Consider the following 14,713-nt stretch of genomic DNA (forward strand, 5'->3'; position numbering starts at 1 on the left):
TTTGTTGCAGACAAATTTGTGTAACAAAAGTGTGTGGGCAGGCAGATGAATTTTGCTGGAGAGCAGTGTTTAGCCAGAGCTTTAGCTGGTAGCCCTTCTGGGTATTTAATAAATGTTAAGGGTTGTGTGGTTTGGGATTTTTTTTTTGTTGTTGGTGGTGGTGGGCTTTTTTTACTGCCTTTTACTGTGAAGACTTTGCTTTCTACGCTGTGGAGTCTGAAGGTACGACTTCACCCTGCCTGAAATGTGTGGAGAAAAAAAAACCCGCAATTTAATAGTGAAACTGTAAGATCTTAGACTGCTGAAGCATCACCTAATGCAGTGTTTCTCCAGTTTTGCAGGTCTGCTTCCCTTTTGAGCCCCTCTGTCTGATTACCATTTCCCTCTTCTCAGAGGGTGAGAAGTTCTTCCACATTAGGAGGAAGGAAAGTGGCTGTAATTGCTGCAAGTATTTACATTCTCCAGGGAATGGGTAACTACCTTTAATTGCTGGCAGCAGCTAGGCAATTAGCTGTTCTCTGAGTAGTTTAAATGCTTTATGACCTTCTTTGAACCCTCCTTTGAGAATCCTCCTGAGATAGAAGCATCACAATTTGAGGAAACACAGATCAGAAAACAAGTAGAGTTGTGGAAAAGCATCTGCACAACAAATGCGGTTATAAACTTCAATCTGACATTGTGGTGGGAATCTTTTATTGGTTTCTGGCACTCTTAAAGTTGTTTTAGGCTTTGTAAGAAGCTATACAGATTGCACTACAAAAATAGTGTTAGACTAGCCTGAATCATAAAGAACACAGTCAATAATTATGCATCAAGACAAGGAGTTGTCATATGATTTTGATTCTCTATTTAACTTGTTAATTCTGTTTAGCTTATAGTCTTTCCATTCTTCATCCGACAATACTCCAAAGGAATGTGTGTTTGTGTAGTGCAAGGACCTTCTCTGCTATGAATTAAGCCCAATTTTGAGATTCTTGATGTAGCAAATACATTGCTGCATATGGTGCTTATTCTTTTTTATAATGCTATTGCAGCCATGATCCTTCAACTGTAAAAGACATTCTCTGCTGTGCATTCAAAGATTTATCAACTTTGGTGATCATGGCCCTCTGAGGAGTTACGGTCATGCAAGGTATGACTGGTTATTCCTGATTCTCATTCACTAGACTGAGTCAACCTTCAGTCTCTTGTCCTGGAAACGCACGTTTTTTTGTATCGAGGGTTCCGGGTTAGGGCTTGCCGTCAAGTTCCTGTAAGCTGCAAAGATGGAAGACTGCTCTTCCGCAGACTAGCATCTTTTGCAGGTGATTGTTACGTGTAGCATAGGGAAAAATGAGTAATACTAATTGTATAAATCAGTTGGATTTAACAAGTTTGGATTGGTTGGGACTCACCTCAATGCCCTCTGTAGCATCTAGAAGTTAAGACCTAGCCTGTTTACTCATCTGCAGTGTACCTGAGATGAAGCCTATCCTTTGTACTTTTTTTTTTTTTTAATGGGGAATCTCCTCTCCTAACATGAAAAAGGTTTTGGCCTTTCAACTGTACAGAATATAGTTCTGTCACAAGAAACAGTTAAACGGTTAATGATGAATGAAATCTAATACAGAATTCTTGGACCCAAACTGCGTTTTTTCTAATTGCTGTTTTCTGCATAGACTTAGTCCACATCAAAAAAGTCCACTGCAGTTTTACAATATTCTAGCATGCTTTTTCTCAACACTTTTGTATCCTTAGCAATTTAGCGAGTTTAAAAATAGCAAACTCACAGAATATTGTTTCCTGAACAACTCAAACTCAGCAAAGGTTTCCTTGCTGTAGTGTATAAATGGCCAAAGATGTAACAGCCAAGAACACTGCTTGGAGTTGAGCTATGCAATATAAAGGAAGGCTCTCCCAGCCTGAGAAATTACACTTTTAGCTGCTGATTTGGCACATGTATGACATCTATGTGATTTTTATATAAGAGTATTTAAAAGTAGAGTATAAGAGATTCCTTAAAAGTATCTACAACCAGTAGTCTGCTACAGCAATAGCTAGCATGTCTTACAGTTGCATCATCTAAAATTTACTGTGAATAAGCATGGATAGAATGTTCTGCTCTAAGGAAAAAAAAAGCTACTTTGGAATTTGCAACAAATACTTACATGAACTAAAGAAGTTCTTAATATGAATCGTCATTTCTAATGATCTGAGTGACAGGACAACTTTCCATCTTATAACTGAAATAACCGTAAGGAGAAAAAGAGGGTAAGTCAATGGGTTTGCTGCTGTGGTGCGGTTTCCTGAGGTGGTGAAATGATGTTGTGAAGCCAATACTGTAACACAACTCTTTATATATTCTTCATTCTGATGACGGCTTGTTCTGGCTTACCAGCAGCTTCATTTCTTGCTTATCTATGCTGGAATTTACGCTTTCGGCCTCTTTTTCTTGCTCAGGTACACAAGTGCAGCCCACCGGGATAGTGACGTAATCTTCTGTGTAGACATAACGGCCCCCAGCACACGACGACGTGCGACGGAGGATGACTGTTGGCATGTACACAGGGGTGCTGCGGAAGTGAAAATTCTCCTCGCCAAAGATCCCCATGAGGCAGCCTTTGCACAGACAGTATGCTTCAGGAATATATTTAGGATATCTTGTGGGATCATAGGAAATTCTACAGGGAAGCAAATAATAAAGATTCATTAGTAACTCTAAAAATAGATATATTCATCTGGAAAACATTATTATAATGTGATTTAACCGTAACCATTTGCATAATGTTTTTGTTTTCTTTGCCAGGAAAAATAGCTATAGCTGTTCCTGTCTGGCTTCTTATTTGTAAAGTGTAAAGAAAAAACATGAACAACGTCTAGCACTGATCAGGTCCTACAGCACACACTGAAGTATGTAATGACTGGCTTTCTAAAATGTGACATTCAGGGGTTTAAGCAGAATAAGTTTTGCATTTTGGACTGAATGGGTAAATAGAGCATTAAAAAGGACACTTGGGCATTTCCACACTTTTGATCTGCCTTGAGTTCTTCAAAAATCAATAGAAATCCTTGTTAACGTTGTTATTGTTGAAGCTATGACATGAGGTTTTAAAATTTTCTAATTTAAAGAGAATTGTACTACTATTTCTGCAATAGTTTTTGCTCCCTAGTGTACTTGGGGTTATAAAGGTGCCTTCCTCTTGAAAGCAGAACTCTATTTTTTTCTCCAATTCACCTCCACTGTCTCTTTCTCTAACCAGAGAAAAACAACATTTGCATGCCCACACTGAGATAAACTGCAAAGTTAATGTTTTTTCTGCCCTCTCCTGCTATATTTTGAAGTAAAGCATTGCCCCAAAGCTTCAAGAGTATAGCCTCTATTTTTTGTTGTCTTACAGTTTGTTGTTTGATCCTTTCTTTTTGCTTGTTAATGCCCTGCCTCTGGAAATTCCTGATTAGCAGGAGCTGGAAAGCTTGTAACTGAAGTCCAGCTTGGACCAACAAAGTCCAAGTTCCAGCATTCCTCTCTGGGTGTCGTTGGACGCAGAGACAAAGATGTGCTACTATGGTCTCAAGTCATACAGATCCTGGCTGACCTAGAGCCATTGCTTTTAGTGAAGAGAGTAAAAGCTGATAAAGTCTGCTTGTTTTCTGAAATAAAAGACTTAAGTACACAATGGATTACACATACTGGAGTGTGTAGCCATGCTGCTTATTGTGGTGGTGATGTATTTGTTGCTTTGTTCTTTACGTGCTTTTCCTGCTTATACTGCAAGTAATTGCTGGGCATGGCTGTAACTTGTACATTATTACAACTGTGTGTCATTATTCTAGAAAAGGGGTTTGCACCTCCAGAAAAAGCAGATTTTTTTTATATGTTTAGCTCGTATGCCAGCTGTCCTCCTTGTACCTGTAAGCTTCCTCCAGATCACCCCCTGCTCTCACGCTGTTACAAAACTAGCCCTGCTTCAGCAGTGGTTGCACTGTCCAGCTGGAGAGGGATGATGGCTCTCTTCGGCGGAAGAAGCGTTCAGCCCAGAAACACTGCCAGCTGCCTCTCGGTGCTCCTCCTGCAGAGCCCGTCCCGCCTTTGCGAGGATGCTGACCCCGAGTATATCATCAGAAGCACTCACCCACCTGTCAGCTCACAGAAAACCCTCTTCTGCCCTTTCCCCCTGCTCCTGCTTTCATACAGTGGATGGTTAGACCTACACACGGTGCACAGCAGAAGTATCCTACAGGCTGTTACTGGCACGCAGAGAGCATGAAGACACGTTGGGAGGTCACCTAGTCCAAATGCCTCCATCAGGCAAACTCAGATGTACTTGCCCATGTTCACCCAGCCTGTTCTTGAAAACCTTCAGAGGCATTCCCCAGCCTGCCCAGAGGCTCTGTTTGCAGTATTTCACCACCTCTTCACTTGGTAAGTTTTCCTAACAGTGAAGCGGAACTTTTTTTTCTTGCAAACTAAATCATTTCCCCTGCTTGGCCAGGAAATCACAGCAGCTGAGGCTAAAAAACTGAGTAACAGTCAAAGATCTGATATGAGAGAGAATGTTCAAGCTGAGAATGTTCATGTTTACTGTGATGTGAAGTACTGCAAAACCAATAAAACTTCTTGCACTGGGTTTTAAGCCATACTCTATTTGGAATCAGGATAGGATCACCACAGAGTAGATGAAGTGGGGCAATTACATAAAAAACATGAATAAATTAAATACCTGTCATCAATATAATTATTACTGGGATGATACAAACTACTGCATATACAATGCCCCCCTTTGCACAGCAGTTTCAAAATAACCGATTTTGAAAACTGCAATAGGTTTAAAGTGATTCCTAAATTGTGTTTCCCAGGGTTTGTATCACTCCCTGGGGTATCAAAGCGTTAGCCTTTTATCTTTACAGGTGGTCTCTGAGACGAGGTTTCAGCTGTGGAAGGGCCAGCGTAAGCCTGCCTCGAGCTGTGATTGCACAGCCACTTCTAGTCAACAAAATCTGCACTTCCCAAAACAGGCAGCCTGGCTCTCCCTCTTGCCTCCGCCCCGGGTTGATGCTGATGTTCTTCTGGTCACAGGGTTAGATCTGGGAATTCATCCAACTGAAAAGTAACTTAATCAAAATCTGGATTTTGGTCCTTCAGCTGTCTTGCCACATGGACACAGAGCCCTACACAAACAAGCCAGTGTGAACAAGCAGCTGTAGATGGGGGCAGAAGGGAGCTGCCCTCTTCAGAAGTATCACCAGTTTATCAGGTTAAAACAAATCTGGAATCACAGCTTTAGCCAAATACAAACTTGATTATCCTGTCATCAAAGAAAAGAGACTTTTTTTTTTTTCTAAATGGCAATATAATCTGGAGTCTTTGTCTTTTTAAGGAATTTGTTTTCCTCACAGAAAAATCTGACCAGTTCTCTCATAACCAGACATCTGTGATGTCGCAGATATTTTTTGCAAAGCTTCTCTGTCCCATTTGTACTCGCTTACTTTCCCCAGGAAATACCCGCATGTTACAGGATCTCACACCAATGTGAAATAAAATGTCTGGTAGCCAGCAGAAGAGAAGAAAGTGGAATACAGGCTTTTCTCCCGTGATACATTCCCATTTCAAACTCAAGTGTGAATGATTTCAGTGGTGGATTGTTAAACACACCATATGTCAAGTCATTGGTATTTCCTCTACTGTATTATCTCTAGCACCTGGTTTATGATGTTACTGGAAAGCATGAACATGCTTCTGGATGCAAACATAAGCGTTTTCACTAATAACAAGAGAACACTGTCATTGGAATCATGGTCTACAACAAGTTTCCCCTCCAAATTCCTATGTGGCAGAAGTCAGGTATAAATGAGGATTTTTTTTTGAAAGGATGGTGTGGTTTTCTGCTTTCTATAGAAAAATCCCTTGTATTGCTAAGTTTGCTGTAGATACCTCTACCCCATCATGTGAGGACTGGAAGGAATCAGAGAGGATCCAAACCCAAAGATGGATCCAAAATACAGATGGGGGTTTGCATCCAGACCAGAACTTTAAAGCTGAAGACTCTTGAGTAATGCCTCCTGAAATTAAACGCTGAACTCAAACGTCACTGAACTTTGGAGCCATATCCGAGGTTCTGCATCTTCAGCTCAAACCTGTTAAGAAAGGACGTATAACTAAAGCCTCATTTTCATCTTTCTAGGCAAGCCAGCCTGAATTGGGTCTGAACTGCTAACAAACACCAGTAACCTAGCTGTATAAATGCAGTTGTGTGACCTGCTTCCTCTGTTTTCATGCACTGAACATAATCACTCTGTGCATGTAATGACCACAGCCTCAGCTGTAGTTCGATGCACCTCCATGTCTCCAAGCACTGCAAGTCATATTTTTATGTCTTCTCCTAGAACAGGGCAAACATGTTTGATCAGGTTAATTACCTTGATAAAACACATACTCCAAGTTCCCACTGACTCTTTCGTGTAAGTAGTGAAAGATGCATCTAACTGGGGTGGACACAACAGAAGCAGCTGGGAAGAGTGGTGGAGAACCAGAGAAGTGCAACTTCCCACTGGCACCCAAGTGCCCCCTTCATCCTTGTGCCATTTGCTGTAGCCACTGCTGCAAACTAGACAGCCCAATCATTTTGATAAGGGTTGCCCTTGTCTTGTGAACTCAGGTTACTGGTATGTAAGGCTAACTCTGCCTAGCCGGCACTCCTGATTTGCAAATGACAGGAGCAGTGAGCTATGCTGGGCTGCTACGTTTCAATCTGCTGGAACAAGAAGCAGGTTTGTACTGAACTGGAACTGCTAATGAAGTGTGACTAGTTCTAGGCTGCTTTTCCTTATGGCCCTATGAGTGCTTTGAGAACTCCCACTGAAAAACAAACTTCCTGCCGTTTACGTACTAAGCCTGGAAACTCAAGAGAAAAGTTTCTGTTAGAAGTGAAACTCTTGCAAAGACTTCATCTGTCTTGTCTTGTACCGCTACTTTCATATGTAGTATTTTTAATAACATTATCGCTTCATAGTTTCCAAGTTTCTAAATCCAGTGGGTCAGATGCTGTGCTGGGGCAGACAGGTACAGCTGACTCTTCAGAAAATCACTGTCAGCACTGGGCTAACAGCTGGATGTTATCAGAAGTCTAATAAGCAGATCATCATCCCTTTACTTTGCACTCTGAAATACTTACAGGACTAAAGCTAACAACTTTTTCTTTCCGTCTTGGCAAGACATTTATTTTTCTATAGCAGGTGTTCTTTTGTTCACAATATGTTTAGTTTGGTTTATATACAGGTAGTAAATACAGTGCTTGCATAAAATAGCCTAGTGCCAACAGTGATTTTCTGGAGTTGTACGAACATGTACTCAAATGAAAAGGATGGCAGTTCTGTGTCCCCTTGTATTCTTTCCCTTGGCTGCATCTTTGGGATATGCACACTGTGCCACACGATAATGTTAAATCCTGGAAAATGTCTTGAATAAGGTTCTTGAAAATCAGTGGAGTATTATTTAAAGGAAAGCCCTCTTGTATGACTTCTTTCAAAGCACTGCAGACAAGCTTGGCTTTTACCAATAAAAGACTTGCCTGTATTACTTTTATTAAGATTTTATGCAGATGAGCACTAAATCAAGGATGTTTATAAACTGAAAGTGGTTTTTGAAAAGCAGAAAAAACAAGCTGGGCAATGTTTCAGAGAGGGACTAGCTAACAGGGGATTTAGTGATCAGATCAACACTGACATAAAAGTTAGATCTCTGTAAATGAACCCTTCGTAAATGCAGGATTAGGCCCCAGAAACAGAAGCCATGAGGTTTGGATATTCAGAAATGGGAATGACTTCTTGAATACACATAAAGAATTTTTGCTAAATTCGTGCAGACGTCTGTTTGCAGAAGACTCTGTATTCCTACAAACTAGCTATTAATGCTATTATAACCCTAAGACAACAGAGACCAGAGCTGACGTATATAGCTGATTAATGAATGGCACCTGTGCTCTGCAGCACCATGAATGGAATCACAAATCAATGCTACCTGTAAACGCACTGTTGACTTCAGCGGGATCAGATTTTTCAACCATTACTCTGAGCTTTATGATCAGACCCTGCTAACATTTAGGCACGCATTTAAAATTAATCCTTTTTATAATGGCTCTTGTCCACGAGCCACTTGAGTGTGCCACCTCTGGAGCTGAGCTTGCATTGGTAAAGATTCACCATGCTTATGGCTTCTCTAAATTTTAACAAGCAACACTCATCCTGCGCTGTCGGCAGAGGTCTGTAGCTGGTAAGACAACCTGTATCACTAATTCTTGTGAAGCAACTGTGAATCATAGCAATAGCCAAGGACCACAGCCCTTACCAGTACCTCCCTCTACAAGCAGGCTTTCTGGATTTCATTGACTGTCCTCGTAATACTACTAAAAAGGACAAGCAACTCCTGGATAAATGTCAGAAACTGGCACACAGTCAACCTGATGATTTCATGGCATGATGATTTCATGGCAGAGCTTCTGCCGCTGGCTCTATTTTTTTAAAAAAACTGGGTAATTCTTAGACCAACTTCCTGAAGTGCTGAACAGTATGATATAGCCAGTATGCTCAAGATTTCACTCCACTCAACTGACTTCAGGGAACTCCGCTGTCTCTTTATAGCTCTGCAGGGTGAAGAGCGATTTGGATGATTAAACTTTGTGCTCTGACTTATATACTGATCTCCTGTGGCCATCATGATGGAATTTCAGTATCGGGCAGATGGACTAATATTCTTCCTCTAACTTTTGCGTCAAATACCAACTGTTGGTTGCTGCCAGCAGCAGGATCGTGGACCAGATGGATATGCGGTGCAATCCATGTGCAACTCCCGCATCTCTGGGTTGTAGCAAGCCAAAAATGATGTAAGTCTTGATTTTTGTATAACCAAATTAAAGAGACCAAGTAATAGCAAATAAATAGTGAGCACAAAACAAAGACAAGGAAAGCAGCCACACAAGGATTAGCTGAACTTTGAGTCAATCAAACCTAATTCTTCCACACTTAAATAGAACGACAAACTTGGATATATGCGATGCAGTAGGATGAATGTTATACACAGATCTCTAAGTAATATATTTGATTCTTTCTCACAAATGCTGATATGAAAAAATTTCAGTTGACTTGAACTGAACAGTCATATGAGCAGAAGAATTACAAGAAGCAGTGTTAAACAGCTGGGAACAGGTGCCTAGGGAGATACGCAGGGGAAGGTAGGTAGAGCCAGACTTAACATCTTTATTATTAATGACCTGGAATAGGGAGTATAAACAGTATGTTAATGAAATCTGCAGATGGTAACAATGGGAACTGCTGCAACACCAATGAAGACAGAGAAACAGCATGAGGTATCTCAGACATTAAAATGCAGTTCAAAAAGCAAAAAGACCCGTTATGCATAGAGCAGAAATTAATTGCACTGTGACTCTTCAGGGGCAGAAGAGAAGTTGGAGAGCAGGATGCCTGCGAGGCGCTGAAACGGGGCAGGCATCTTGATGCAAGTTTCAAATAGTCAAATTCATGCTTTGAGGGGTGTCCTATCAGAGTGTACAAGAGGGGGCTGCCTACAGTGAATTAATTTCTGAGCATTCACTACTAGAACAACTCTGGTGATTCAGGATGCAGTTCAGGAGACAGCAACGAATGAGTGAAGGGGAACAATTTATGAAGAAAGATTAAAAGAATTAAATGTAAACAGGCTTGTCAAGAAAGCTCTGTATTACAGAAGAGAGCTGTATGCAGTTTTTCACATTAACACCCCAGCCATGGAGAAGAAATTGTTGGGATTGTGTAAGTGAAATTGGTTAACCACTGACAAGACGTAATGTGCCATTACTTGCAATCTTTAATGGACAGTTGCATGTCCTTTTTAAAGATATGCGGTAGCTCTAATGGGATTTGGGAGCTTGCTTCTAGGGTAACCAGGTGAACCCCACAGATCAGACCAGATCTTCATAATGCTTTCTTTATCAGGCTTCAAAATTTAGGAAATAGCAGGTTGTAACAGCAAATGCATATTACCATTCATAATGAGCAATTTTATATTTTACACCTTCATTACACGTCTTGCAATGTCTGTTGCTGTCTCATTGCACACTAATGATACAGTAAAAATGCGATCGAGAAAAAAAGCTGTAAATGAGATCTTTTAACTGGACAGTGTACTTGGGCCTCTGCACCCTGGAGAAACAACTTTTCTCCTAAATGTAATTTTAGAATTTTAGATTTTGCCTCTAATGGTGTAATACTTTTTTTTTTTTTTCCCCCCGACTTTTAAAATTTGTAGTTTGGAGATGTCATGAAGTTACTTGTATGTGACTGGTTAATGATCCATTTGAAAACATTTTGATGAAAAGTACAGTGGATTTACAGTTTCTTAATAAACTTTTTGTAAGCCAGGCCCCAAATAGCAGCTGGTTCTCTGTTAAGAAGTAAGCCCATACAGAGCTCCAACTGAAAATAAATACCTACCCAACGAGATGTGAGCATGGAAGGCACTGTTGTCAGACCAGAAGAACAATTTTCTGATAGCACTAGGATTTGGCAAAACCAACGTAAAAAATACCTGAGCCTAATGGTAAGTATTGCATTCATCACACTTTGCTCTTTGCACACTTAGGTAGCTTAAAAAAATCCTCAGTCTGCTTACAGAAAACATATTGCTAAAAATACTATTTCTAAAAATACTTTGTTTATGAAAGGCTTCTTGAGCAAATAAACCATTTTTCTCTCAGTAGGATTACTTCTTCAACTAAAAGTGGGCAAAAACCATGCCACAAAATAAATGTTTATTGGAGATCACTAACAAGGAGATATTGAAGTTTGCTGAATACACAGTAACTGTGTCAAGGTATAGACGGAGGATAATGTACAGAAAGTAGCAAGAAAGTCAGCTCCTTTTAAGTTTGTGCATGTTTTAGTTTCCTGTTGTCTCCAGTGCCTTTACAGAAAGCTGAAAACAGAGAACCCCATTCTGCCAGTCTTACTCAGACAAAACTACCAGAAGACTTGATAGTGAGAATGTGATCACACACTGGGTTTAGTGCTCTAGGACAGTGCTTTCCAAGCTTTTCCAGAGTTCCCTACAGAAGTGCAGACCCTTGTTTTGTGTATTAACCAGCCTGACAACAGATTTATTTTACTTATTTTTATGCCCCCTTAAAAACAGTCTGTCAGCCCCTGTTCCACCTCAGGGGAGGGGGGGGGGGGGGGTGCGGTCTGCAAAGCGTAGGTTGAAAACACAGATGTAGAAAATCGCAGTACTCATTCCTCGTCTACACTCCTACAGCAAACTGGACAGCAAGCCCTTGGGAGCGTTTGCAGCGGCGTACGTGAAGACACGGCTCTGCTGGGGTGTAAGAAGAACACACGCTGTACTCTGACAAGTTTTAGAGACCGGCAGAGTGCCTGGAGCCGCATCTGAGGGGAAGCATCTGAGCCCCCTCTGGGGATGCTACAGGGTCAGGAGGGGCTCTCCTGGCGATGGCCCTTTGCTGAGGGTCCTCCGAGTGAACTTCGCACCTGAGCATTTGCCCAAGTGACTTTTGGAGGGGTGGTCTGCGCTCCCGGGCGGGGGGGTGGTGTGTGCGTGTGTGTGTGAGCTCCATCTCATATTTACCTTCTATCTGCCCGTTCAGACGCCTACTGTAACACCTCTCCGTCAGGCTGCTGCGCGGTGCAGCCGTCATCCCTCGGGGCCGGCGCCTCCCGCCCCCGCCTCAGCGCCCTGCGCGGCGACAGGCGGCGGGAGCCCCGTCAGGGCTCGGCGGGGGGGGGGGGACCCAGGCAGCGGAGCCGGCGCTCGCCGGGCCACTGGCACCGCTTCGCCCCCTGACGCGGCTGGAGCCCCCCGCTCCCCCCCGGCGCCCCGGAGTCACCTGTAGGCCCACGGCGAGGCGCTGCGCAGGTTGACGGGCAGCCGAAACCTCTTGTCGGCGGCCGGCCGGCCCCCGGCCGGGCAGCTGGCGTTGTGCTGGCGGCCCGGCGGCTCGGGCTGCAGGGTGTGGTGGAAGGCGCTGAGCATGCCCGCCGCCAGCCGCCCGTACAGCTGCTCCAGCAGCTCCTCGGGCCGCTCGCCGCAGGTCCGGGTCCGCGCCGGCCGCTTGGGCGCCTTGACGGCCTCCGGGCGGAGCGGGAGCAGCGCCGCGCACAGCAGCGCCGCCAGCGCCGCCCGCACCTGCAACGACGCCGCCGTCAGCGGGGCCGGGGCCGGGCGCCCCCCCCCCCAGCCCCCGCAGCCCGCAGCCCCCGGCCCGGCGGCCGGGGCGCTCCCCCCGCGCCGCCCTGCCCGCCCCCCGGCCCGCAGCCCCTTACCCTGCCTCGCTGCATGGCGCTCGGGCCGCTCGAGGGAGCCGAGGAGAGCGGCGGGCTGCGGAGGGAGCCGCGCCGTGCCACTGGCTCTCTCGGCGGAGGAGCTGTTGGAAAAGTGCCCCGCTCCTCACTGCATCTCCCCTGGCCTCGCATGCCAGGAACATTTTAGGCGCTCACGGAGGCGGCGAGCGCTCAGCGCCGGGAGCCGGCCGCTCCCGCTCGGCGCGGCCCCGCCGTCCTCGGCCCCCGGGGACAGCCCCGCCGGCCTGCCCCGCTCCGGCCGCCACCGGCCGCCGTCCCGCCCTGGGCCCGGGGCCGGCAGCCCCGAAGGGGCGACCCGCCCGGCTCTCCCTGCAGGCCTGGGGGGTGTCAGGGCCCCCCGCGGGCGGCGGGGCCCCCCGGCCCCTGCGGCAGGAGGCGAGCGCTCCCTGCCGCGGCGTCCGTGGCGTGGAGATGAGCCGGGCTCTCCTAAAGCCGCCGGGCCCCCCAGCCTCGAGTGGGACCCACGGGGCCGGGGCACGAGGCTGAGGCAGAGCCGGGATGGTTTTGGCCCGGTCAGGGTCAAGGCTGTTGAGAAAAAAAGTGGGGGCTTCTGGCTGAAAATCGCACAACTCCGGCTATGTAACTGCAGCCGCGGAGGGGATTGCTGCAGTCCGGACGCTTTCAGTCACTTTGGAGCAACTGGCACTGTCCCTTGTAGGGGTTTGGGATCTCCAACATGCCTAGCTCCAGGTAGCAGCACCTCAAGTTCGCTTCTCCAGAACCAGCCCTGCTGTGTAGATCCTCCAGCAGACACTGGGGTGGTTGAAGTCCCGCATGAGGACTGGGGCTGGCAAACACGAGGCTGCGTTGAGCTGTCTGTAGAAGACCTCACCTACTGGTTCTTCCTGCTGAGGTGGCCTACAGCAGACACCCACTACAATGTCACTCTCCACTGACTAAAAGAAGAATAGAATAGAATAGAATAGAATAGAATAGAATAGAATAGAATAGAATAGAATAGAATAGAATAGAATAGAATAGAATAGAATAGAATGACAGAGTAGAATAGAATAGAATAGAATAGAATAGAATAGAATAGAATAGAATAGAATCATTAAGGTTGAAAAAGACATCCAAGATCATCTAGTCCAACTGCCAACCCAACACCACCATGCCTACTAAACCATGTCCCAAAGTGCCATGTTGACAGGTTTTTTGAACACCTCCAGGGATGGGGACTCCACCACCTCTCTGGGCAGCCTGTTCCAATGCGTGACCACTCTTTCAGTAAAGAAATCTTTCCTAATATCCAATCTGAATCTCCCCTGACGCAACTTGAGGCCATTTCCTCTCGTCCTAAACCTGGAAAGGAAACCTGCTTCAGAAGGTGAGAAGCTTGCATTGTACATATCTAAAATAACATTGAGGTGAGTCTCACCTCTAATGACTTCTCCATCCATTCTGTGCTGGTTTACCGGTACTTTTAACAGCCACATAATGCAATCTATTCAGGGTCTCTGGCACAACCCACAAAAAATGAACATCTGTAGTACTCTGGGTCATAAAAGATGTGGTCCACTGAAATGTTTTGCACTAAAAACAGCCTTTAGAATTTATCACTTGAATCAGATATTTGGTGCGCTGTGATGAAGTCCTGCATGTCTATTGAGGCATTTAGTATAAGGATAGTTAAATGTGAAAATATTGATCAGGAGTAAGGGAAAAAAGGTTCATAAGTCATACAAGGACTGTGAAACCCCAGCGTGGTACCACAGAAATACAAGACATCAACTTCACAGACCATACTGGAATTGAAGCAGGATGACCCAGCATTCATAATGTGATGAAGTGACTTGATTTCATGGTTTCTGAAAAGTGATTGAGTTGAGTCAAAGCGTGATTTTTAGTGGGTTTGGTGCCTTATGCATCACAGGTCAGTATCACTCATGAGCGGTATCTTAACCTTGAACTGTATGGGATTGGAATCAGGTTGCAACTCTGAGGAAGGACTTTTTTTCAAATTGAATTCAAAACTTTCCTTTGCAGTCGTATCCTCAGGAGACGGACTGGGGCAAGGCAGCTGTCCATTTAGCACGGTCCCGTCTAACCCCCTGAGCCCCATGCTGCACCTGGGCTAGGGTTACTTCAGCACCAAGTGGCATGTGTGGCAGCATGACTAATATTCATCATGACAGATGTCTTTATATTACTCTTCCTGGGATAAACCAGTCTCTTTTCTCAACGCTTTCTGAATAGCATGAGGATGTCATACTTGACTTTTATGCACTTCCTTTATATCCACTGACATTTCTGGGAGCGGTCTGGCTCAAAAATCAGAGCAGAAGGAGAGGAAACAATGGCACAGACGTTAAATTTCCAGTGAGTTTAAGGCTTTGAGTCACATCTAGACAATATTCTAATTCTGTCC

General features: G+C 44.7%; 1 protein-coding gene across 1 annotated transcript; it reads right to left on the reverse strand.

Moving 5' to 3' along the window:
* Positions 1-2,344: 2,344 nt before the first annotated feature.
* IL17D (interleukin 17D) lies at positions 2,345-12,321 on the reverse strand. Its single transcript, XM_075727687.1, has 3 exons — positions 12,307-12,321; positions 11,871-12,169; positions 2,345-2,660 (listed from the first exon to the last, which is right to left on the reverse strand). The coding sequence occupies exons 1-3, from the start codon at positions 12,319-12,321 to the stop codon at positions 2,345-2,347; spliced, it is 630 nt and encodes a 209-aa protein (XP_075583802.1).
* Between the last annotated feature and the right edge of the window lie 2,392 nt (positions 12,322-14,713).

The sequence above is a fragment of the Pelecanus crispus genome, chromosome 1, assembly GCF_030463565.1.
Source record: "Pelecanus crispus isolate bPelCri1 chromosome 1, bPelCri1.pri, whole genome shotgun sequence".
Classification (NCBI taxonomy): domain Eukaryota; kingdom Metazoa; phylum Chordata; class Aves; order Pelecaniformes; family Pelecanidae; genus Pelecanus; species Pelecanus crispus.